This window comes from Pholcus phalangioides, unplaced genomic scaffold (genome assembly GCF_987345545.1).
Source record: "Pholcus phalangioides strain wild (caught in Gottingen) unplaced genomic scaffold, Ppha-v1.0 ptg000004l_1, whole genome shotgun sequence".
Lineage (NCBI taxonomy): Eukaryota > Metazoa > Arthropoda > Arachnida > Araneae > Pholcidae > Pholcus > Pholcus phalangioides.
In genome coordinates this window covers 46,498,651-46,523,889 of record NW_028301597.1, presented here as the reverse complement: position 1 = coordinate 46,523,889, position 25,239 = coordinate 46,498,651, and the positions used below count along the sequence as shown (strand labels likewise).

The following is a 25,239-nucleotide window of genomic DNA, read 5'->3' as shown; positions in this document are numbered from 1 at the left end:
ACCGGTAATTTGCACAAGAATATTAAAGTGTTTGAATTGTCAAAATGGTGTTGGTTGTGGAAGAATATTTTTCGTATATGCTTGCTAAAACATTTCATGGGTTTTTCTTTTTGTAGTGGTTTTCTGCAAAAAAATTCAAAATTTCAATGCTATGTACTGTTCATCATTCAACTCTAATATCCGTAGGCCAAAAAAAAATTGATTGTACCTGTGGTTTACTCCAACCAAAAAATATAAATTGCCAGATTAATTCACAATTTATTTCCCAAAGTCCACAATATGTGAACTAATAATGAAGCTTTACTTTGCTTTTACTATATTGCCTGTGTTTTTGAAAATGAATTAGTTCATAATCTATTTTGACTAGCCTATATATGCATAGAAAAAAAGTAGAATGAAACGCTAAAAAAAAATTATTATTTAGCCAGAATTTTTTTTTCCAATTTTTAAACTTTTCCTGTTCTAAAATATTGCTGGATGTTTCTGATGTTTGAATCAAGTACTGTAAAACCCCCTCTTACAGGTCACTTTAGCCCTCGTTCAAGTATTACGTAAGCAAAATTTCGTCATTTTTACCCCCCCCCCCTGCCATCTCTCTAACAAACCGGCAAAACTCTAACACACTCCCCTTGTCAGCAAAATTTCGTCTCCATTGCCCCCTACCTCCTAACGAATATTGGTGGGAAATACCTTTATATGTTATTATAATCTATTTCTGTTAATTTCAATGCAATTTGAAGGGTAAGAAATAAAAATTTATCTTAAAGGGTGGGTCGCAATGAATTTCTTAAAGCCATGTATGGTAAACCCTTGACCAGCGGACCAAATGTGGCCCTGAAGATTATCTGATGTGGCTTGCCCCCTCAAACCCAATTTTGTAAAAATGAACTAAGTAGCACATTTACAAATCACTCAAATGACCCGTAGCACAATTCCAGACCATTTTTTGGTGCACCGAATAAGATGCCATTAAGAATATTTCATATCTTCATAAAGAGTGGTTGATGACATAAGCATCATTCAAACCCCTCCCCCCTTGTCATCAAAATTCAACTAATCGGAAACCCCCTCCCCCCCATCGATGCTGACGTAATATTTGAATGACCCCTTATGACCAAATTATAATTTTCCTTGTATAATAAAAGTATACAATACTCCTGATTGATGGTAACAGATTTTCAGACAAATTTTTTTGTCTAACCCTTGTCCACAAAAGAGAAACTTCTTTAGTGCAATTTTTACTGCATAAGTCATTTAGTGGCTTAATGTTTTGCATCTATGTTTTGCTTTCTTTATTTATCCAAACTGATAAAAAACTTTTCAAGAAATTTCCACGAAGAATTCATACCTTAGTTTTGTGAGGAGTTTTATTGAACATAACTCAGAATTTTTTCCCCTTTAAGATTTCCTCTTTTTGACCCACAAACCATTCACATAGGAATCCATTCGCTATGCAAAACAATCTTAACTTGCTTTCTTCTCCTTATTCTCAAGAATCTGAAAATTTCATTAGTTTTTGTTTTCTTAAGTTTAATTTCAGCGGCATTCTATCCCTGCCCATTCAGAAACTGGTCAGACATCAGTGATGGTGAGCAGGGCCGCAACTAGGAGGGTGCAAGCGGCTCACGTGCCCCGGGCGCTAGACCCGAGGGGGCGCAAATTTCATTCTGAAACCTCTCCTTCAACATTACAAGGGGGCGTCAAAATGCGCGCTTGCCCCGGGTGATCAAGCATCTAGTTGCGGCCCTGATGGTGAGTTAGCTAAGCCATATGGCAGGGAAAATTAAAACAGCAAAGTCTAAATATAATCATGGTTAACAAAAAATGAAACTCATGCACCTTACTTCGCAAGCAAGTTCACAATTTATCACCAATATCAGACTCAAACTCGCAGAGCATCTTATATTTTATTTCTATTTTTTATCTCCCTTTTCCTTTGCATATCAGTTGTTTCTATAGGTGACATGGTTACCTGCCACCAATGATTTATCAAGCTCCAAGGGACAAAGTGATTCCATATATTACATTTTGGGTGAACATATTCAAAAATATATTCATACTGGCGAACCATTAATCCTAGAGGCATACTTCAAATTAGAAAATGTATCCAAATAACATGTAAACTTCATATACATCATTTATATTACAAGGGAAGGTATATAGTTATCAAAATATAAAAATTAACTTTTATACAGACACCCTGTCCTTGAAAACCCAATAGGAAAGTTGTAGCCTTGTTTTTCCTAAGTCCAACAAAAATATACATATATTCACGTTTCTAAGTGCAATATTCGCAGAGATATTTCAGTTCAAAACATGGAAAGTTACGAAAGAATAGCATAAAGTAATGAACAATGCTTCTTTTCCTTTTTTGTCATTCTTTCCTAACTTTGATTCTCGAATTCAAATATTTCAGTGAATATTGCACTTAGACACGTGAATGTTTTTTTGTTGGCCTCAGGAAAGAAAAAGCAACAGCTTTCTAATCAAGAATAGGGTGTCTGTATAAAAAGTTAGTTTTTATATTTTTGATAACTAAATATATAATTATTTTTGATAACTAAATTTGTGAACATGTAAATGAAATCACATATAAATGCTGAAAACATCTCCGTTAATGTCCATTGAAGTCAAACATCTCCATTAATGTTGCATTTAAAAATATGCAATTTTTTCGTAAATGTGACTTGACATAGTTGCATTTACATTTTATTAATGGGATGTTTTAACACACAAGGCCTACATAAAAGTTAATTTTTCTATATTTATAATGCCTATGACTCCTCTGGAAATTTTTAACAACTGCATGCCATTTGAAAACTTTTTTTGTTATAGTAAATTTTAATTTTGATTGTAATAATTCATAAAATAATTGTAAAGTATATTTCTAAAGTAAATGGTTGCAGAGATATCCGCTGTGCACACAATTTGGGATAGCGTGTGTAAAGGTATGCTTTTGGTGAAAAGCTTTTGTATTTTTTTTCTATGCGATTTACTTTGAACAAAATAAGAAATTTGAAGTCTTTTTATTTGTGCTAGAGATGTACAAATGTACAAATGAAGATGTATTGATCAAGAATTTTTTGTTTTTTGAAAATTACCTCATTTTTTCATGTTTAACGAACTTACTAATGTATGTGCATCGATTTGTGATAAGAAAGTAACCTTTAGAAATTGTTTGTGTGAGTAGATAAAATCAGGGCTACCACTCATCAATATACCATCCTACTTTTTGGTAAAATGTCCTACTTTTGTCCTACTTTATAGTTTTTGTCCTACTTTTCTACCAAATCCTATCGACAAAATTTGTGTAATTGATTTTAATTGAGCAGGAAATCATTGATATATTGCCAAATATTACAAATGTTGAAGAATGCAATTAATGATTCTGCCAAAGCAGAAATTTTATCATTTTTTGGGGGGGGGGGGATTGTATGTGGACCATTTGGTTGATTAATTTTTCATTTGCTTAGTTTGAGAGTTCAACAAGTATAGTAGTCATAAAAAACTTCTGTCTGGATGGAAAAATAATTTTGTATTTATTACTTCATGGTCTTGGACAGTAACTAACATTCATCATTCAAAATTACGGTGCAAATAGGTGAAGCAACAGTTTGCATTTCAAAGCAGTTGGATACATAGGCCTATTCTAGGTTTGGTGATTCTGATGCTACCCAATAGCATTCAGTTGTCTTCTGTATTTTTAAGGCATGAAGAGGCATAAACAATATTTACGATGCTCAGCAAAGAGCTAGAAATGGAAGTGCTTCATTTGTCAAAAATTATTACACTAGCATTTTGAATAGTAAAATGTGAACAAATCCCTTTAAAAAATGATGGACAACACAGTAAAACAGGTTCACCTTGCCTTATTTATATCGGATCTTGTAATCTACACATTTTGCACTGTGCTTTTGAAAGTGGTCTCGAAGGAGTGTCATTCTTAAAAAACGTACGTCTTCAAAATTTGCTGTGCCTCATCGCAGAGAGTTGACAAGCTCTGCACTTTGGAAGACTCCAAAAAAAGAATGTAATTCATATGAGGAGAGACAGGAAAGAATTATCTGTGGTTACGAGTACACTGTTTTGGGCAAAAATTGGTTTTGTAACCAAGTCATTTATCATTTTGCTTTGGCTTAAGTCAATCTTATAGGAAACTGAAATATTGCTATAAAAAAAAAAGTTAATTCAAAATTAAAATTTTTTTTTTGAAAAAAAAAATTTTTTGGGATTTTTTTCCATTATGCTATGATTATGTTGTCTAAAGGGGGTTACCCTCCCCATCCTACTTTTTAGTCCTAATTCTTCCTAATTCTTCTCATTTTTTGAGTGGGAGCCGTGTAAAATCTTTTTTTATATATGCTTGTCTTTGCTTGAGGGGGTTATACATTAAAATAATTTCGTAGAGAGAATTTACAACTCGCTAGAGCATTATCAAATCAGAAATGACACCAAGGACAATATGAAAAGGCATGAAGTTATTGAAAATATCTGGAGAGCTCAAATCTGATATTTCTATATGTATTATCTAGATGTTAGCAAATATTGAGTAAGCTTGGGCTCGTTGACCGGGTTTGCACACTATGAAAATTCAACATTATGTAGTTATCTGCTCATTATATGCTGCAGTATATATTGGATCAATTCCAAAAGACACTGAAACTCTAATCATTTAAAAATTGTACTAAGCATATCTTTTTTTTATTTCATGAAACTGATAAAGTAAAAGAAAGAGATGAATGTACATTTTTATAAGCCAAAACTAATGCTGCTTTTTTTTGTCTTTCTTGTTGTGGTCCTTGAACTGCCTTAGATCAGCTGCAAAGAGAACCTGAAATAAAAAGAAAATCTCTGACCATAAATGACTGATTAGAAAGCAGTTACAGGATGGGGGTGGTTCAATGCCTTAGCTCAGGGATTGGCAAACTGTGGCTCTTTAGGCATACAGGGTGTTGCCTTAAAGTGGCAACAAACTCAGAGGGGTGATATTAGTTATCAAGAGGAACAAAAATTGACATAGAACATAGCAAGCCATGTTTAGTATGCAAAAATCGCAAGCTGTATTTTAAATCATGCTATCAAATAAATGGTTTTTGTACTTATTAATTTTACTTTTTTGTACTTATTATTGCTCTTTATTTTGTTCACCATAGGCTGTGTTGTAATCATGCTGTCAAATAAACGTTTTTTCTACTTATTATTGGCCTTTTTGTCCTACTCGCCGTCACACCCTTCAGAAGCATTTTTGCAATTTTCATCAACCACAAACATTGTTTGTGATACCTTGTTCTGTGGCAATTTTTGTTACTTTTGATGACTAATATCACTTCTCTGAGTTTGTGGCCACTTCAAGGCAACACCCTGTATGTAGCTGTGATGTGAAATCAAAAATGGGAATAAAACCTATCATATAGAGTTTCAAGAATTATGAAATTTTCATTTGAATTCTATTGCCTTAAATAAAAATAATTATAAACTTGAAATATATAAAATTTCTTAACACATTCATCGCTGCAATGATGTGCTTTTGGTCTACCCCAGTGATTCCCAACGTGGGCATTAATGCCCCCTTGGGAGGCGATAGAAGCTACGGGTATAAAATAGGATCCTATGGGTTAGATTGCATTGGGGGAGATGGGACAAAAAAGGTTGGGAAACTATGGTCTACCCCATGCACCAAAGTTGAAGCAAAACGTGAATTCATATATATTTGAAACTTATTATTTTACTTTAACACAAATAATAATCAAATTTGTGTGCCTTATAATGATTCAAAACTTATTTGTGTATAAATCTGCCAAAAAGTTAGAATTTCTCTAAACTATGGTATTTTTCAAAGCAAGGCACTACACATAATGCAGGCTTTGATGTGCATGTTGCGCACAGATAGTGTTTCTCTTTGAATTTGGTGGGACTAACATACTTCTGTGTTAGTGTAGTGTTAGTTGATGTTGCAGGTATTGTGTTCATGTAATGCTGGCCTTCTATTTGCAACATATTCAAAGACTTCTGATGCACAAAATATTTTCTAGGAACTGTTGTATCATTGAGTTCACTAGAATTTAGTAGCAAAGATATAATTCCTTTTCGAAACCTGATATGAGATGGCTTTCCACTGATTTTGGTAATCAAAACAGGAGTTAGAAACTGCCATATCCCAATGTTGGAGCACATTTTTCTGTACTATTTTAGTGATTTCCGCAATGATGAATAATAGGAAAGCAGTTGATCAAGTCTGTGTTGGATGTATTCTAGAATACAATTTGGTTTGGGGATGGATTTTCCCTTTTTAATTCCTTTTACCTGGGGTCTGCATTTTACCAGAATTTTCATTTGCAAGCATAAGGTCACATCTCATTTGTCTTCCCATTTTATCACAATTGTAAGATGCTTTCTGATCATTAGTTTCACCTCATTTTAGCTTTGCATTGACAACTTCTCTGGGGGAATGTTTCACATAACGTTTTGTTTTCGAGGAGCTTATTTTCCAGAGGAATACTTGTGTAGTAATTGTCTGTGTATAGCACATGTCCTTTGTTTAGAAGTTTGTTCATTTACTCGAGAATCATCATTTCATTTTCACTACTTTCTGAAGTATTTTCTATTGTTCTAACATCAATATTTGAGCCTGTGACACAATGAAGTGAATCCATATTTGCATCATCTCCTTCTGCATCCTCGCTTGCAGTTTTTGTACTAGGTTCAAAAACACGGTCAATAAGTTTACAACTGCTTTCTCTATCTGAATCTATGTTGTCAACAAGCTCTTTCTCAAATAAAGTAAGATATTTAATTGCCTCATCAATGATTCATTCATTCACTGCCTCATGAATTGAAAGAAGTTTTCATTTACTCATGTTTTTCTCAAGGAACGTAACAATTATGTGTAACGAATAAGGGCACAAAATAAAATATACACTAACTTGTAAAATTTTACGAAAGCCCTGAAAATTTTACTGTTAGTGCCCTCTTGTAGAAATTTTGTGAGAAAAAAAAATGTACTGGGATGAGCTGAAAAGTTAATACTCATAAACAAGTGGCTGGACATGCAAATATTATGAAAAAACCTAACATAGAGAACACGCTATTTCGTCACTAGTGCTCAATGAATATTCTTGGAAGACAAGATATCTTGTCTGTAGTGATGACTGTGTTACAAAAAGAAAAACTTAATTCGACTGATACTACTACTATTCAACCATACATGCGTGTCATACACGTTCCTCTACGAAATCTCTAATGAACAGGTACATGCAGGAATGTGTGTATACGTGTTAGATTTATAACTTGAAGTTTGTTTTTGTTTTCATACTTGTTATGTTTAGATCTACTATCAATTTCTTCAACTATAAGTGAAGTGTAATGATTGAATAAATATTGTTGTAGGTCTGTTGCTTTCTGTGGTGAGACTTTTCACAGGGAGATCAGCTTGCATTTGCACCTCGAAGTTGGGAATCACAGAAAACCAACTTCAGATGACCACCACTGTGGCGACAGTGGGGTTCAAACTGTCACTATGACCACTCGACCACCACAGCAGCTAATTTGATTGATAACTATTAATAGCAAAGTATAACTTAGTTAACTAATTAGAAAAAATTCACTACTCACACTAATTAAAAGCCACAAAGACAATTTTGTGCGAGATTTTTTTCAGTATTCAAAACAAGTCGAACTAGTAGATATTATACAGTAAGGATCAGATTATTCATGCTAATGTAAGTCACACCTACTTCAGACATAACCATAGACTAGAATAATGCAAACCTTATTATTTAGATCTTGGGGCCAAAAAAAAATAAATGTGAATGATGATAACTGAAATAGTCTTTGTGCCAACTCGTAAATTATCACATGTGTTATATCGAACCACTGGAAGAATATATATATAATTATCTAGATTAACCCAGGCTCCTAGTGGTCCAATATACACTTAGAATAAAACGATGACTCATGAAAAGAAGGAATCAGTTAAATTTCATTAGCATTTAATATTTAATCAAATGATCATATGAAAAGAACGAGTTATATTTACACAAAATAAAAGTCAATTAGAAAAAATCCATTTCTACGATATCAAATTCTGGATAATACATAAACAAAATACTGTATGTTCAATTATAATAATTTTAACTTGATGTTGGAATATCTCTCTTTTAATCACCTTTTATACCTAATTTCACCATCTCTGCCCCCGGTTAATTCCTCCTAATTTAGATCTTAACTAAACGTCTATAATTTACTAAAATTGTGGTAAGATTTTCTTTCCTACCTTTTCCTCCATCCCTTTCATCACGGATGATCGCCGCTCCTGATGCTACTCATTGAAAATGTGTATATACAAAAAAACTACATTTTTTTCCAACTTGATTTCTAGTTTGCACTAATCAATCTGCTTTAATTTTTCAAAGATTCCAAAAAAGTAAAGTTTTGAGGGGTACCAACCCCCTATTTCTAATTGGTAGTCCGGCTTCAAAGAAAGATCCCTCCATTGGGTGATGAGGATTACGTAGGTACAAATAGTATTAAAATTGACATCATTGGTCAAGGTTCACCCCCTACGATCTTTCGAAGCATATGGGAGGAAGACGTTTTCTGGGGGGGGGGGGGTGTTTGTACAAGAAAAAAGAGAAGGAAAAGAAAAGAAGAGAGGAAGCAAGAAAGTCAGAAGGCACATATTCCCAAGAAGGGATGCGTACAATAGATGAAATAAAGTCAATCGCCTGCAGGTGGCAATTACAAAGGTCAAGAGGCTTCAGTATATAGGGGAGAGAGAGAGAAAAGAAGAATACGAGGCGGCTATTACGCAAACTTTGAAGGGGCCCTTTAAGTAAGTGGCCATAAAATTAAGGAGTGTTGATGGAGGCGAAAGAGCATGTTTTTTACAATTTAAATGGCTCAAGTCCCCTTTTCCCTTTTCTCTTATTATTATATTATATTGGGCTGGAAATTGGACCTCTCCCGCTTCATCTGATAGCGATGGCTATCGACGCCATAGCAATGCACATCCATCTTGCGGAAAAAGAAAAAAAAAAAACGAAAAAAAAAAGAAAAAGAAAATATAAGTCGGGAGATTACAATACTGGCAATAAAATTATGTTTGCTCTTCAAAACATGAATGAAAATCTGATATGTACAAATGTACATCACTTGACACAAAGGTAAGCAATGTAGGAATGCATTGAAAAGAATACTCGTACCTAGATATACATATGCGAAAAGAAAAAAATATATATATATGTAATATAATACTTAGAAGTGAATATACATTATGTGTTGTAGATATATACATGTGCTTCGATATTGTCGTAAGTGAATTGCAGATAGATAATATAAGCAGAAATAAAATAATATACCAAAGATCTTTGCAAAAATCACTGAGCATGAAATACACAGAAGCTTTTAAAATTTCATGAATTCATAACGTAGATTACGTATCATCCCTTTCTATGATTTATCGGAAGTACTTTTTTTTTTTTTTTTTTTTTTCGGAATAGCGAAGATACATATAATTTCTTCGGATAACGTCACAAAAATATATCAATAATACGTTTAGACATAGCAACAAGAAAATCACTGTCGCATTTATCACTGAAATAAATGTAACATTAAGTGTCGCAGAACATGTTTCCCTGAAAATGCTGCGCATTGATTCGAGATAAGTTACAGCACATTCATTACTCTGAACTTCAACGTACTTGTTCAGTGCCTCGAGAGTTATTAGTTCGAAAGTGTAAATTTTCAAAATCCAGCTGTACAGGAAACAAATTGGCTTGTCGTGGCTCAATCCGCACTAGACCCAATGTCAGGAATCAGTCCTCATGATGTTCAGCGTGGGTTGCACTTTGCAGCGAATGTGTATCGTAGAGAGCGTCGAATGTGTTTGTTCTTTTCACATGTCAGTCACTGAATAGAGGACGACGCTGGAGTACTGTCGAAGCGAAAATTATTAAACTAAAATATTACGAAACGAATTATTCGACCGTTCGTTCGTGTTCAGACGTGTAGTCAGTCCCGAACACTATTTGTTACACAGACGACTGAGGACAACCAAAGTGCGACACCGGCGATGCATCTCGTTCCGTAGGCGTATCCAAGAGAAATTGCACGTAAACAATTTCAGTGTATGGTGTCTGGAAACGGCAGTTCAATGTGAAGTTTTTAACACATTAGTGAAGTTAGCAAATTTCTTTGCTTGAAGATATCACTGCCACATTACTCGGTGAACCATCGCATCAACGAGTCTGAGTGATCGATGTCGTTGTCTGCTGGAAAGGAATTTGCATCGTTCGAACGGCGAGTTTGAAACAGTTGATAACTGTCTCCTCTAAGCAGAGTTAATTGAAATTTGTGAGCGGTGTCCTGAGAGTACGGGCACATTTCACTTATGAATTATGAACTTTGAAGGAATATAGAAACATAGAATATAAAACATTTGGCAGAGAAAGAAAAAATCTTACCACAGTGATCATTTATAATCATTCCCAAATTAAACTTGTTTAAATGCTCAATATAAATATTAAAACCCTAATAACTCTGAGGGATTATAGATTCCAACATCAAATTATACTACACTAATACGCAGTATGTTGTATTCTTAACACAAAATTGCATATATGCTATATGTGGATATTAACATGAAAGTACTTGCATTCATAAGTGTACAACATTAATACTTTTGTTCCTCATGCACATTTTTAACATTTTGACAAAATTTTTTTTTTTTTTCTCTTCACTTCCATTTTTTTCTTCTTTCATAATTTCATTTTTTTCATCCTTATTTTGTTTTTGTCTTTTTTGTATACTTTCATTTCCCCTTTTTTTTTTCTCTATACTTTCATTTTTTTTTCTATACGTTCAATTTTCCTTTTATAATTTCATTTTTTTTTCTTTCATCCTTTTTTTTTTTCATAGTCTCATTTTTTCTCACACTTTCATAATAACTTTTTTTTCATAATTCCATTATAAATCTACTTTGTTTTCAAGGTTTTAACAATTTTTTTTTTCTCAAATATAATAGTGCGAAATTGATTACGCATAGAAATGAACAATGTAAATGCATCCATTAAACATATAATTTTCAATATAAACATAATTTGACAGTCATTGTTGTTGAATGCTTCATCTTCTGCTTCTTCAGAAATAGAGATATGTACATATATGAATTTTTTTTTTATTTTGTTATATCGAACCACTGGAAGAATATATATATAATTATCTAGATTAACCCAGGCTCCTAGTGGTCCAATATACACTTAGAATAAAACGATGACTCATGAAAAGAAGGAATCAGTTAAATTTCATTAGCATTTAATATTTAATCAAATGATCATATGAAAAGAACGAGTTATATTTACACAAAATAAAAGTCAATTAGAAAAAATCCATTTCTACGATATCAAATTCTGGATAATACATAAACAAAATACTGTATGTTCAATTATAATAATTTTAACTTGATGTTGGAATATCTCTCTTTTAATCACCTTTTATACCTAATTTCACCATCTCTGCCCCCGGTTAATTCCTCCTAATTTAGATCTTAACTAAACGTCTATAATTTACTAAAATTGTGGTAAGATTTTCTTTCCTACCTTTTCCTCCATCCCTTTCATCACGGATGATCGCCGCTCCTGATGCTACTCATTGAAAATGTGTATATACAAAAAAACTACATTTTTTTCCAACTTGATTTCTAGTTTGCACTAATCAATCTGCTTTAATTTTTCAAAGATTCCAAAAAAGTAAAGTTTTGAGGGGTACCAACCCCCTATTTCTAATTGGTAGTCCGGCTTCAAAGAAAGATCCCTCCATTGGGTGATGAGGATTACGTAGGTACAAATAGTATTAAAATTGACATCATTGGTCAAGGTTCACCCCCTACGATCTTTCGAAGCATATGGGAGGAAGACGTTTTCTGGGGGGGGGGGGGTGTTTGTACAAGAAAAAAGAGAAGGAAAAGAAAAGAAGAGAGGAAGCAAGAAAGTCAGAAGGCACATATTCCCAAGAAGGGATGCGTACAATAGATGAAATAAAGTCAATCGCCTGCAGGTGGCAATTACAAAGGTCAAGAGGCTTCAGTATATAGGGGAGAGAGAGAGAAAAGAAGAATACGAGGCGGCTATTACGCAAACTTTGAAGGGGCCCTTTAAGTAAGTGGCCATAAAATTAAGGAGTGTTGATGGAGGCGAAAGAGCATGTTTTTTACAATTTAAATGGCTCAAGTCCCCTTTTCCCTTTTCTCTTATTATTATATTATATTGGGCTGGAAATTGGACCTCTCCCGCTTCATCTGATAGCGATGGCTATCGACGCCATAGCACATGATACAAAAAGAGTAAATGACACAAATGTATAAAATTAAATTAAAAGTACTGTGTTGCACTTAAAATTTACACATTTTGAACATTACATTATATTGAGATGATTTTGATTTCTTTCCATACATTGGGCCGAGAAAATAAGTCAAAATCATCTCAATCTCGCTACTTCTGCCATGTGGGAGCCGTTTGCTGACATTAGGGAGGGGGATCTACCATGCCTTTACTTCAGCGCATCACACTACAGTGCGTAAATAAGGAAAAACTGGTCAAGTCTCCTGTGGTGTATATGGATAGAGCACTCACCCGAACTGCAAGAGGACTGGTTTGATTCCCAGTGGGGACTAGCAGACTTTTCTTCGGCATAGTTTCAAGAAAAAAGTCTTCCCTTCATTATAAACTTCAAAACAGCAAGTTCTCATAACACCTAAGGCTCTTGTTACATGCTGAGGTTGTAGTTGAACCAGTTAATCGCAATTCATGTTTTGCAAGGTTCACTCACTTACTCTCAAAAGAGCACTTGGATAACAAGAAGCATGAATGATTGAGATCTTAATTTAGTTGGCCATATATTGAAATAAATTTTTCTGAGAAAATGAATAATGGATTTTAAAGAAATTAAATTTAATAACAATAAATTTTAAACCAAATATTCAAAGCTTTGTGCACTGACTCTTCCAAGCATCTCCATGATCGGGCATTATTATTTTTGATAGTAAATACATGAATTTCGAGTAAACACATAAAGATTCCAAATGAATAACTAGTGTATGAAAAATTCAAAAATAAGATTGATTTCTGGACCTCTAGGTTATATCCTGAACAGTCACATTTTTTTTACTATATTTTACATGAATACTTCATTTCTTCACAACTGTGTGTGTGTGTGTGTGGTTTTTTTTTTTTTTCAAAGCTTTCTGTGGCTCTTTCTGACCACCTCTTATTGCTCTCCCCCACCACTTGATTTCACCCTTGTCCCCCCCCCCCCGCCTCCAAACCCTAAAATATCCCCCAGTCTCAGGTTGGGAACATTTGTCCTAAAAAACTGACACACTTGTTAAACAGTTTTTTTAGCACTATCATGTTCAGTTTTCAGTCACATTGGCATTTTCTGAGAAACAATTCGATAAAAATTTGATTGATTAGAAAAAAAAAAAAAAAAAAGCTACTTAAAAAAATTAAAAAGTACCTACTGTATTTGCCCATCCAGCATATGTTCCAAACCTTTCCCTGTAGAAATCACCTGTAATAGAAGAAATGCCCTATTTTCAATATAGAAAAAATACTGGTCCAATGCAAAGCGCAAATAAAATCAAATTTTATAATCATTCCAACAAAAATTCATAATTTACATCCAATTCAAATCTATTTCAGTAAAACTTTAAATTATGAGTAACTTGGTTTAAGATTGTGGACCACTAGGTTAGATCAGTTTAAACAAATTTTGACTTGATAAACAAGCAATGCCTTAACTTGCAAAACAGGATCAGAAAGGATGTCCCCTACTTTATCTTCAGGAGGGAATAAAACATGCATGGGCTATTTCACTGAAGTCTCCAGTGTGAACAAGAAAAGTGTTCTTATCCCTAGGTAAATCGGAGGTGTCATTAGAACTGAACTAGGATTTTTTCCACTCGGTACAAACATTATTTTGCACCCCCTCCCCCAACTTTAAAATTTGATGACTTTGTAACAGTGTTCACCAGTATGAAGCCTGAGTCACTAATGGTTGCTACAATTTCTAGCAGCTGCTGCGATGACTTTGAAAGTTGTTGAGAATAAAACACACATTTTTCTTCAATTCATCGGTGCCCTTTCATTCTGTCTATGTATGTCTTGTTTTTCATCATAATACAGCAAGTACTGAATTCTAGCGCTGAATCACTTGAGCATGGGCTGTAGGCAGGGCCGTTATTTCAACTTTTTCCGGAGGGGCAAAGCACATATACTCAATGTATGTAAAAAGATATACTATTTTTAGTGTATTTTCAAAAGCTGCCCCCCCCCCCAAATGACGGGCCTGGCTGTAGGGTAATTTGTACTTGTCTAGTTGTGTTCTATCACCCTCTTAATGTATGGGCCATGAGTTTTGAAACACCTTGTATTTCAAGGCAGTGCCATCTTAACACATGAGCCCACCCGGGCCTCATGATAATGAGATATGAGTTATGCATAGTTAAGCTGTTCGAGATTAAGCATGTAAATTGGTGTAGACAAGCATTTCTAATCAGATAGGGGACCTTGGAAGAATTAATTTGCCAGGGAGTCCATGATGCTCTAACGACGACCCTATTTAAAGGAATTCTAATTCCTCATCTTACTTATTGTTTTCATAATCAATTCATTTTTCAAATGTCTGTTCTGCATCTCTGCACGCGAAAAGTCACCTGAAGTAGAAAAAAAACTTTTTATTTTCTCTTCCATGTGTTGTGCATCTAATAGCAAAATAACCACTTTAGCATCTGGCAACATATTTTGAGCCTGTACATCACTACTGGTGTAAATTGCCTAAATGGCGGCAGTAGATCAGTTTTACAGACAGTTTAAAAGAAAAGAAAATCATTTAAATCATTCAATCATAACACTTCACTCATAGTTAGAAAAACTAGTGGCAGATGGCAGCACTACACATAACAAGCATTACAGAGAAACAACAAAACTTCATGTCAGGTTTCACTACACGTACACGCACATTCCCGCATGTACCGATTCGTTGGCGGGTTCCGCGGGGGGGAGGTGTGGGCGGGGTGCATGTGTGGTGAAGTAGTAGTAGTAGGTAGGGCCTCCAAATAATGGCTCGGGGATCCATGATGTTCTTAAGTCAGCCACCTCGTTGGGCAATTTGCTTGTTGTGGCGTTGCATAGGTTTTTTTTTTAATACAAATACATCAAAACAGACTTTACAAGTCAATGTGATTTACCATCAGCTAGTAAAGGTAGGCAATGATAAAAAACAAATGAACACACATTGAAAGGAAAGCACTTGTGAGAAAGCAGAAACAATGAATATAGCAGACTAGTGACTTGCCTATTTGCTTATATATCTTGTCAGTCAAAGATTTTGTTGTTTTCAAATGAGGTAGATAGTCTCTTACGGTTATCTGCCACACATGAGTATCTACAGGGATAGCGCAGAGCTTGTCCAGTGACATCAAGCAGATACAGTCGGCTACCTGCACAGATGAATTCAAAAAATTGGTATTATTTAAGTAGTTTAGGTATGTTATCATGGTAATTATTTTTAATAATAATATAGTCACACATTACATTTCCTATTCCATATTGATAAATCACCCATTTCATTTTAAATAAGTAATTCTTAACCTTTTTACTACAGTAGATCTCACTTATAATGTTTTTCAAAATATCATCATAAAAAGACTTTATAAACTGGAAGATGCTTTAAGAGGGAAATCTCGATAAGTATTGGCTAGAGTTTTGATTTGACCCCCGAAAAAAGTCCTACTAAGCTGGAAAATGTTCTAAATGAGAATGTTATAAGCAGGATCCACTGTACATGGGTATTGACTTCATTTGAATTCCTGCATTCCCCAGTGGACTTCAAATAAAATTCTCATACCCCTTTCAATAACTTTTATCATGGTTCTAAAAGAACACTTATAGTATTACATAAGTATACACTTAAAAATCAGTTGAGTTCACTTATAACATACCCCCCTTAAAATCATAACCCCACGGAATAACTACTAAGGCAGTGGTTCTCAAACTTCAGGCACCTGCGGCTTCCTTTCCCAATTCATGATTTATCTGCGACTCCCCAGAATAGTTTGGTAGATATTTTCTTATTTAAAACAACCACTTCGAAGAATAAATTGACAAACAAATCAATATCTCTAGTTCACTGTGACGCCCCTAACCAAGGTTGATGATGTCCTAGGAGCCTGCAATGCACATTTTGAGAAACACTGTTTTATGGTATTTTGTCCACACCATGCTGTTGTATATCCCAAGGGCGTAGCCAGGGGGGGGGACTTGGGGGTCTGGTTCCCCCCCCCCCCCGAAATGTGAGAAAATGACCGAAAAAAGGGAAAAAGATGGCCAAATCCATTGTTCTGTCACTTTGGTCCCCCCCGAAATGAAAGTGGTCCCCCCCCCGAACGAAATTTCTGGCTACGCCCCTGGTATATCCTGCAGTATTAAATGTAGTCAAACCTGCTGTAATACTGCATCTTCTTGTAGACAAAGACAATACACAGAGAGATGCAGGTGTTGTAGGCAGCACCAGGCTCTCATGAGTTCATTATAAGGAACTAGCTATGGCTCATATAAGAGTATGAGGAAGCCTACGCTAACACCAATGCTAGAAAGACAAGGCTTACATGGGTGAGAGATGATTCACACTTGACCTGAAAGAAAACTGTCCCAGCACGTGGTCAGACAAGTCGTTCTTTTCTGTTCTGAATGGAAAAATGTGTTGGAAAGTCAACCAAAAATTAAATGAACAGGGCGCCCACTCAAAAAATTAGAAAAAGTAGGAAGGGGGGTACCTTCAAACAACATAATGGAAAAAAAATCGAAATTTTTTTCTAGTATATTATTTTTTATTTTTAAATTTTTTTTTAATTCAAAACAATTTAAATTATTTTTTTATAGCACCAAAAAAATACTATACTATAGGACACTGAAATCAGTGTCCTATAAGATTGACTGAGACCAAAGCAAAAGGACAAAAATGGCTTGGTAACAAAAGCAATTTTGGGCCAAAACAGTACACTAGCAAGCACAGCTAATTGTTTTCTGTCTCTTCTAACACTATTATATTTGCCATCCATATTTTTGTGGCCATCTTTGTTCAGCCACCTCGTTGAACATTTTGCCTGTTGTGGCCTTTGTGTTTGTATTACATTCTTTTTTTCAAGAAATCTTCCAAAGTTCAGAGTCTGTAAACTCTTTTCCTCGATGCATAGCAAATTATGAAGATGTGAAAGTTTTTAAAGAATGCCACTCCTTCAAGATGAGTTTCAAAAGCACAGTGCAAAATTCGTAAACATCAAAGTCTAATTATAAGTTAGTCAAAGTGAACAGGATGGTTTTACTGTGCTGTCAATTTTTTTTTAAATGGATTTGCTTAAATTTTACAGTTCAGTGTTCAATATAATTTTTAAGGAAAATAAATAAACAAAGTATATACATTTCTAGCCACTTGCAGAGCTTTGTAGAGATTGTTTATGCCTCTGTATGTCCTAAAAAAACAGAAGACAATTGAATGCTATTGGGTTAGCATAACAATCACAAAACCTAGAATAGGCCTATGTATCCAATGTTTCACCAATACACAAAATGTACACAATAATTTTGAGTGTTGATTGTTAGTTGCTGTAACAATGAATAGTGCAAGACCATGAAGTACAATAACGAAGTGTCAATACAAAATAATTTTTTCAATCCAGAGCAGGTAGGCCTACAACACGATACTGACAAAACATGAAAATTCAAGCATTTCCATCTTTACTTCAGAAAATGGAAGCCAGATGGTAGCATGAACACGAAACAAGCACAACTCGACAACATAAATGTGTTAGGGACAAGTATACACTCAGAACATACATTCCGGCATGTGCCGATTTGTTAGAAATTCCGTAGAGGAATGTTGTTCCTGTATAAACTTGTCTGAGGTATTAGAAAAGTGTTCATTAAAACGAGATTTTTGCTATAACGGTATTCGTTAAAATGGGGGATTCGACTATATTAGGATATAGCAATTTTGGGAAAACAAAGAGGGAAGACACAAGCCTTCCACTGAAGCAAGAGTGTTTCTTGGATTCTGACTCATATAAAAACACCCTGCAAGAAAATATTTGTTTGAATGTTGTTTTTGAGAGTATGCTTTCTTTCACAAATGGTGTACAGTTGGTATTTTACAAGCTTTAACCCTCCAGCCACGGGCAGTTTTTGAATTTTTTCATACAAAATCGTGTGGAATTTTTATTTGCTGCGTAAATAGAATGTGATAACAATGTATCCCACAAATTTTTATAGAATAAATGAAATGCAATACTCACATTGTCCGCGGCTAGAGGATTAATATTAATCGGCAGGGTGGGTGTAAAAATATGAGCATGCGTAAAATATTTATACATCACAGATTTAACGATTTTGCTCATCCGAAAATGACAGTTCTGTTCAATCACATTTCTACTATCATAATTGTCAACAATGGTTTTTTAAGCAGTACTTCTTAAACAAAATGCATACAGATCTGATTAAAAAAGAAAAGAAATCTAATAAATCTCACTTTTGCTCCAACACCCGGAAGTTTAACTAAAGCTTCATGCGCTTCTTCATAAGGAGCTTTCCTTAATGATTGTAACCAATCGGCAGAATGATTTTTGGCTACATACTTTGCTGTCTGACTAATATATTTAGCTCTGTAACCAAAACCTAATGTCCTAAGTTCTCCTTCAACACTGTCTCCTGATAACGCTTCAACCGTCGGAAAAGAATAAAAAGTATCTTCACCATCTTTATGAATCACTTTCCCATATTTCGCACATAATTTCTCAACCATGCTTGTAATCCTATAGGAAAGAAGGAAAAACTTCCATAAGGAAATTTTCACACACCTTGAAACCAAAATATGAATCTCATCCTTAACAAATCAAAAAGCAAAATATGTTAGTAATCGTGCTTGGTGAATTCACAGGTAAACAGTTCAGTTTGCTGTCATACAAAGAACTCACTGAATGAAAAATTTACTGAAAAGAAAATTGACAGGGATAAACATGATTTGCTACACATAATCAATGAAACTCGAAAATAACGTAACATTCTATAGCAACTAATTGGATATTATATATTATCATTAATCACCACACAAGCTGCAACATTGAAGAGCGAGAATTAGAGATATTTTTACACAAATCCAAATTCCATACAGAAACAAATATCAAGTGATTTTTGAAAGACAAAGTAGGATGTTTCATAAATGAAAGTAAAATCCTAAGGATTTTTTTTATTTTAAGGTCTATTCACACACATCATGCCCATTTTGTATTCGTCTCGTGTCAGTTGAGGGAAAAAATATATTCTTCTCCTCTCTACTAGCAGTAGAGGGAAGAATATTTTATCGAACTGACATAAGACAGACCGTGACTGATTTGAGCATATACACTTTTAGAGGGAAAATGTAGCTAGCAATCACCAAATAGCGTAAAGTAGCCAATCATAGCCAAACAGAAAGTCAAACTACCTGTGATTATAAAATCGAATAAATGCAAGAAAAAATCACCAGTAAAGCAAACACGGGTTATCTTTGCTGATTTCAAGGTTGAAAGACTGAACTGACACTGGCTGTTCTGCAAATTTTGCCTTTTCCCCCACAAAAATGAAACTTTTTTTTTTGTGATTCGATACAAAGGCAAGAATTCACATAATACTTGTGACATCATTTTGTAGGGGAAAAAGTCAAAAGCAGCAGTCTTTTTTCCAGGTGAATTCTTTGGCAATAGTTATTTTTCTCGAAAAGCAGGGATTTTTTTTAATCATCGTCAAAATTTGAGAGGTATAGGAAGACTTTTGCAGAGTCTGTGAGATGGAGTAGAAATTCAGAAGACTTGGCAGCTATGTCAAAATGATGAATTTTCTGTTACATCTCCTACCGATGAATTGTAAGAGGGAAGGGCATTTATCAATAGGATTACTCCAATGTTTCATGGTTTTTTGTCTATAAGTTGTCAGTGAAATGTTTACATATTTTGCAGCTTAGGGCTTTTATTGATTTCAGCACTTTGTCTAATCAGACAAAAAAATGCAGTCTGCTCTTTGACAAAAAAATGTAGCCAAATAAAGAAAAGGTAAGCTAAATTAATGTACTGCTTAATAAAATATGCAAATACAGTGGAAACTCCCTTTTGCAGACAATGGCGGGACAAAAAAATTTGTCTGTAAAAAGTGGAATGACCATTAAGGCTTTGAAATGAACAATTTTGCGCCACTGCAGTTGTGAACAAAAAAGCACGCTTCTGGAAAAAATTATTATTTGGCTGTAAAAGAGAGAGAGAGTGGCCATGTCTGACTGAGGGATATCCATTAAGAGGTGTTTTGCTGTAAATTGTCATTTCATCGCTGTCTATTCAAAAAATGTCATGAATCAAAATTCTCAATTTTTTTCCTTATGCCACTAAAAACCTCTTAACATGTTCTAAAAAAATTGTCATAATATATGCTTACAGCTGTCTATTGTTCTTTCTAGCAATCGGAAATATGTGGCATTTTTACATAACACATGTAAGGTATTGACACCACAATATAGCTTAATACGAGTAGCACCAAAGTGATACTATTTACTAGGATTTGGTAGCAGCAGAAATAAATAAAAATATAATCATTAACACCACTAGACTGTGGGAATAGCCAGAAAAATGTTGCTTTCAGTGCGGCTGAATAAAAAAATTCCCTTCTTTTTTCAGTTGACTTTTGTGAAAGATAGATGGTAATCAAACTCATGCGTTGATAATACAGTGATAACTCACCGAAGGAATTTAATTTGTTGTGCAATCACACTTGTTAGCCAAAAACTTCTTAAGTTGAGCATCACTGTGCAGTGAAGCGTATCTAAAATGGAGACTTTATGAGATGAAAACATGCTTTCGAAGGAATAAAAAACAATCCCTTCATTGATTTCAATGCTTTTATGTATTTGTGCAACTTTATAAACTGGAAACCTGTCTAAAAAGGGAATATTATTTCAGTCTTTCGATGTTCCATTTCATACAGGATTCACTGTATTATATAATCTAAAAAGGTGTGATGAAAACAGAGAATCTCAGTTCGAACCCACAGTTATCAACAAAACAGAATGTGGGGGGCAGGCCCAACAACGCACAATCATCCCCCATAATACAAGCAAACCTGTTAGAAATTAGAGAAATAATTTTTTTTGAAAACTCGGATATATATAATGTGTTTGCCATCTTAAGAACTTCATGTTAAAAAAATTTCTTTGAAGGAAAAAAAAATCAAGATCCATCCTCAGATAATGGAACACACTAAAGGTTGAATACAATAAATGGTTGATGATGATAGAAGGTTGAATGGTAACTAGATTTTGATGAAAATTAGTTGCCTCATTAATTCAACACTATATCAGTTGCAAATATTACCTCGACTTAAGTAATTAGTCTTCAAGGCTAACATAAGTCGTAGGTATCGCTATGCAATAAATGTGAACTCGTACCTCAAAATATTATTGTTGGACGAGCAAATGAATGAGAACAAATTTTCTACAGGATCTTGGCGCAATATCCTCACACCAGGAAACCTATTTGAAATCAACTTGAAGTTTTCGTCCGCAAGTGACCATTCATTGAAGAGTTCTTTCAAATTCACATTCAGGCGAAAGTAGTCTCTTAAGATCGCTACGAAATCAGGAGCTTCTACAGAATTTTCAGGACTCGTAGCGGACCTTTTCTTCCTTGCTTTGTTGCCAGATGGCATGTTGTGGACTTGGTAAAGAAGATTTCCACAACCATCTTGCTTGATGGACCACACGTAACCAGCGAAGACACCTCTCCATCCATCATCCTTTGTTTTATGCCACCTGAAATGATGATTATAAATGTCAAAGAAAACTTGCATTTGCAAAACATAGATTGTTTGAATGGCACATCTCAAAGGAGTTACTGTTCAGGCAAAATAGGGAAACGATTTCCATATTTTTCTTTGTTTTTGATTTTTGTTCACTAGTCTAAATATGTCTATTGCTTGGTCTATGTGTTACTTTTCTGCAAATACTAATACAGTAATATCCCGAGTTACGGGATTTTCTGTGAGAAATGCACATTTCAGAAATTTGTGCATAACCACTGAATTATTGCAGAGATAGAGATTATTACATGATATAGGCCTAATCAAGTAATAATCGTTTTATTCAATCAGATGATGATTCATATGGATAGCAGAGAGTGACTTCACCCTTGGATGTGTGTATGTGTGTGAGAGAGAGATCGATCTACTATATGCCTTATGTAACAGATTTTCTGTAAGAATATCCTAATACACATCTGAATTCATTTTACAGCTTATGAACACGATTGGAGTTTTGGCTTGGGATGCAACCTCCCCAAACCATCACTGAATCAGAGTATTGGAAATATGGTTTTGTCACGAGGTAGGTCTCATGGCAGTAATATTTAAAACCACCACGTCCATCTAAATTTAACTTCTCATTAGAGAAAACAACATCATTTCACTTGGTACCAAAAGATACATGCTTTTTGGTAAATTGAACTCACTTTTGTCAGTGCCCTTTTATAAGGGGAGATTTGAACTTCATTTTTGCATAGTGGACATTCGGATGGTTTTTTAACACATTATACACTGTTCGACATGTTCAAGGCAAGCTGTATTCCTTCTGGAATTACACCAGAGAATTTTTTTTCACTCAAAACCTGGTACTATTCGTCTTTTTTCTAATAAATAGTAGGATAAGAAAGCCTTCCCACACAAGCTTTCAGTCCACAATTCTCGAGCCAATTTACGAAATTGTAGCCAAGTCTCCAGTCTTTCAATTATTTTCTCCATTTCATGATCACACATCACACTTTCTCTGGGAGCAGGTGGGTCAGGTGCCTGGTTGCTGAACTGGGAGAGGGGAGACCAAATTCACCCCTTTAATTGCTCTTGATACTTTATGTGGGGTCACCAAAATATGTGCTTGTCCTGGCTGACAATGTATCTAGTTGCGGCCCTGCCTATGAGGAACATCTATCTGCAACAGCAGTTACTTTTACTTTTTTCAACTGGTTTTCGGGTTTCCCTTTGCATGCACACATGAAAGTTTGACAAAAGCTTTCAATTTTCCTACAATGGGAAGGATCGAAAAAAGTTATACGAATTCTTATTGTATTGAGCATTTATGAAAAAATATATAAGGACTTTAAAGGATTTTCTGAGGGGGGGGGGGGGGAGCTGGTACATTTTTTACTGCAACACCCACACCCACCCCCCCCCCTCAGTAGACCAGTGATTGGCCTCTAATATGACTCACACCACTGTAACTTTAAGATGAAATCTGAATGCTGCGGAAAAAAAAACTACATATTTATTTATTTTATTTATACAATATTGATTGGCCGAGGCCTATACAAGAGGATGTGGATTACATATGATTTTGATGATATTGAAACATTTTCTTTAGGCTTTCAAACGGAACCAGTTTTTCAAGAAATTTGTTTTGTTATATTCATGGCATATTTTCTAATTTTTGTTATTGTTTCAAAGGCATTTTTCAAGATTTTTTAGTGGAACAACATCTGGGCCTTGCTGAAGTCAGTTTCCCATATGTGTTCACATATAGATTTTTTAATGTAATCAACACATGATATGTTATTTTTATAATACACATATATTTACTGAGACATGTAAAATCTTATTGCCACTGTGTAATCCTGTTCGGTACAGATGCAGTATAATCCAGATTGCAAGGACACCATAAGTCGCCAAGGCGGGCGTAATGGTGCCAGGTTAATGTAATTTTCTTAGATTTTCCATTCCAGGTGGTGCTAGTAATGCGGGCTATTCAAATAGTGTCTCCGTTTGTGTAATAGTATTAGAAAAAAAGTCATTTCACTTTCTGTCGTCTAAACATGTCGCTGTCTTGTCTCATTAGAATTATGTTTCCATCGGGTAGTATTTTTCCAATATATTTACTTTGAAAACTTCTACCCTTCTGTTTTCAGTGTCATAAAGAAATATCATCATGTTAGTTTACTATTATTTTAAAGAGTCTGACACCCAGAGAAAATTACGCCCGGATCGATTTCTTATTCTGAAGAGAGTCCAGGTTTTATTTTTTTCATACTGAGAATGTTTATTTGAACTATCTTTTTTTTTTATCTAACCGAGCACAACTCAGGTCTATCGCCATGGGCAATTTACTACCTAGCAAGTTGTGCCGGAAGTGTAAGTGTGTACCTAACAGTCTGAGTGCGTATCTAGTGTTGTGAATGATTTTTCAGTGCTGCCATTTATGTTTCAGAGGTAAAGTGAGTGAAGTGTAGTGACTAAATATTTGTACTGCTTGTAGGCCTATTGCTCTCTGTGGCGAGACTTTTTAACGGGGAGATCGGCTCGCATTTGCACCTCGAAGTTGGGAACCACAGAAAACCAACTTCAGCCGACCACCACTGTGGTGACGGTGGGGTTCGAACCCGGATCGCCGCCATGCGAGTCCATCACTATGACCATCACACTGGCGAACTATCATTTGTAATATTATTGTTGGTTTCCGTTTTTGTTATGTTTTCTAAGCTGTTTTTTTTCTTGGCATCCATAGCCAGTTACGGCCTTGGCGGCTTTTCCTCTGTCATCTGACGTGTTTGGCGCCGAAAAGAAGAGTCGCCAAGGGATCTGGATTATACTGCATCTGTTCTAACGTGCTATATGTTATCATCATTTTCAAAAAAATTTATACTCATTTTGCATAACAATAATCCTTTCAAGTACCCACCCCCCGCAAGTAAAATTCTGCTCCAGGGTCCCCAAGATGGCACCCTACGGCCTTACCCCAAATCTATAACACTTTATTCAACACAAAATTACCTAAATGATTGGCCGCCACTCAAAGTCACTGCCAAATTCAACTCGTCAAAGCTACAAGCTATTTTCTCCCACACCAAATTCTTCACAAATGATCTTTTCGCCATTTTTTTGGCAATAATAAAAAGCACGTTTGCTGTTTGTTTACACTCAACAGCTGTTTCCCGCCAATTCTCTATCGTTGCCAAAAGTATTCTAACAAGCTCAGTCTTCCTCATTGAATTGATCTTCCGCCCAATCACGTTCTGTTGCACATGTGACTCAAATATCAGCTCAGCTTTTATTGGATAACGTTTCGTGATGTCAATTTCTCACTTCAAAACAACTCAAGGAAACTACATTTATTACTACAAATTAAAAA

The 25,239-nt window shown here is 34.9% G+C and overlaps 1 protein-coding gene across 1 annotated transcript; it reads right to left on the bottom strand.

Moving 5' to 3' along the window:
- Positions 1–4,671: 4,671 nt before the first annotated feature.
- Positions 4,672–25,064, bottom strand: Ogg1 (8-oxoguanine DNA glycosylase). The gene is made up of 6 exons (XM_089231601.1): positions 24,882–25,064; positions 21,517–21,879; positions 18,577–18,859; positions 15,349–15,493; positions 13,514–13,563; positions 4,672–4,831 (listed from the first exon to the last, which is right to left on the bottom strand). Exons 1-6 carry the CDS (start codon positions 24,983–24,985, stop codon positions 4,763–4,765), a joined length of 1,014 nt encoding a protein of 337 aa, XP_089087727.1. The 5' UTR covers positions 24,986–25,064; the 3' UTR covers positions 4,672–4,762.
- Positions 25,065–25,239: the final 175 nt, after the last annotated feature.

Excerpts from the sequence above, each read along its gene's own strand:
- Ogg1 (XM_089231601.1), bottom strand. The coding sequence starts at position 24,985 with ATGGCGAAAAGATCATTTGTGAAGAATTTGGTGTGGGAGAAAATAGCT. Across the intron at positions 21,880-24,881 it reads AGTGGCGGCCAATCATTTAG|GTGGCATAAAACAAAGGATG; the intron begins GTAATTTTGTGT and ends TCATCATTTCAG. Across the intron at positions 4,832-13,513 it reads ATGCTGGATGGGCAAATACA|GTTCTCTTTGCAGCTGATCT; the intron begins GTAGGTACTTTT and ends TTTTTATTTCAG.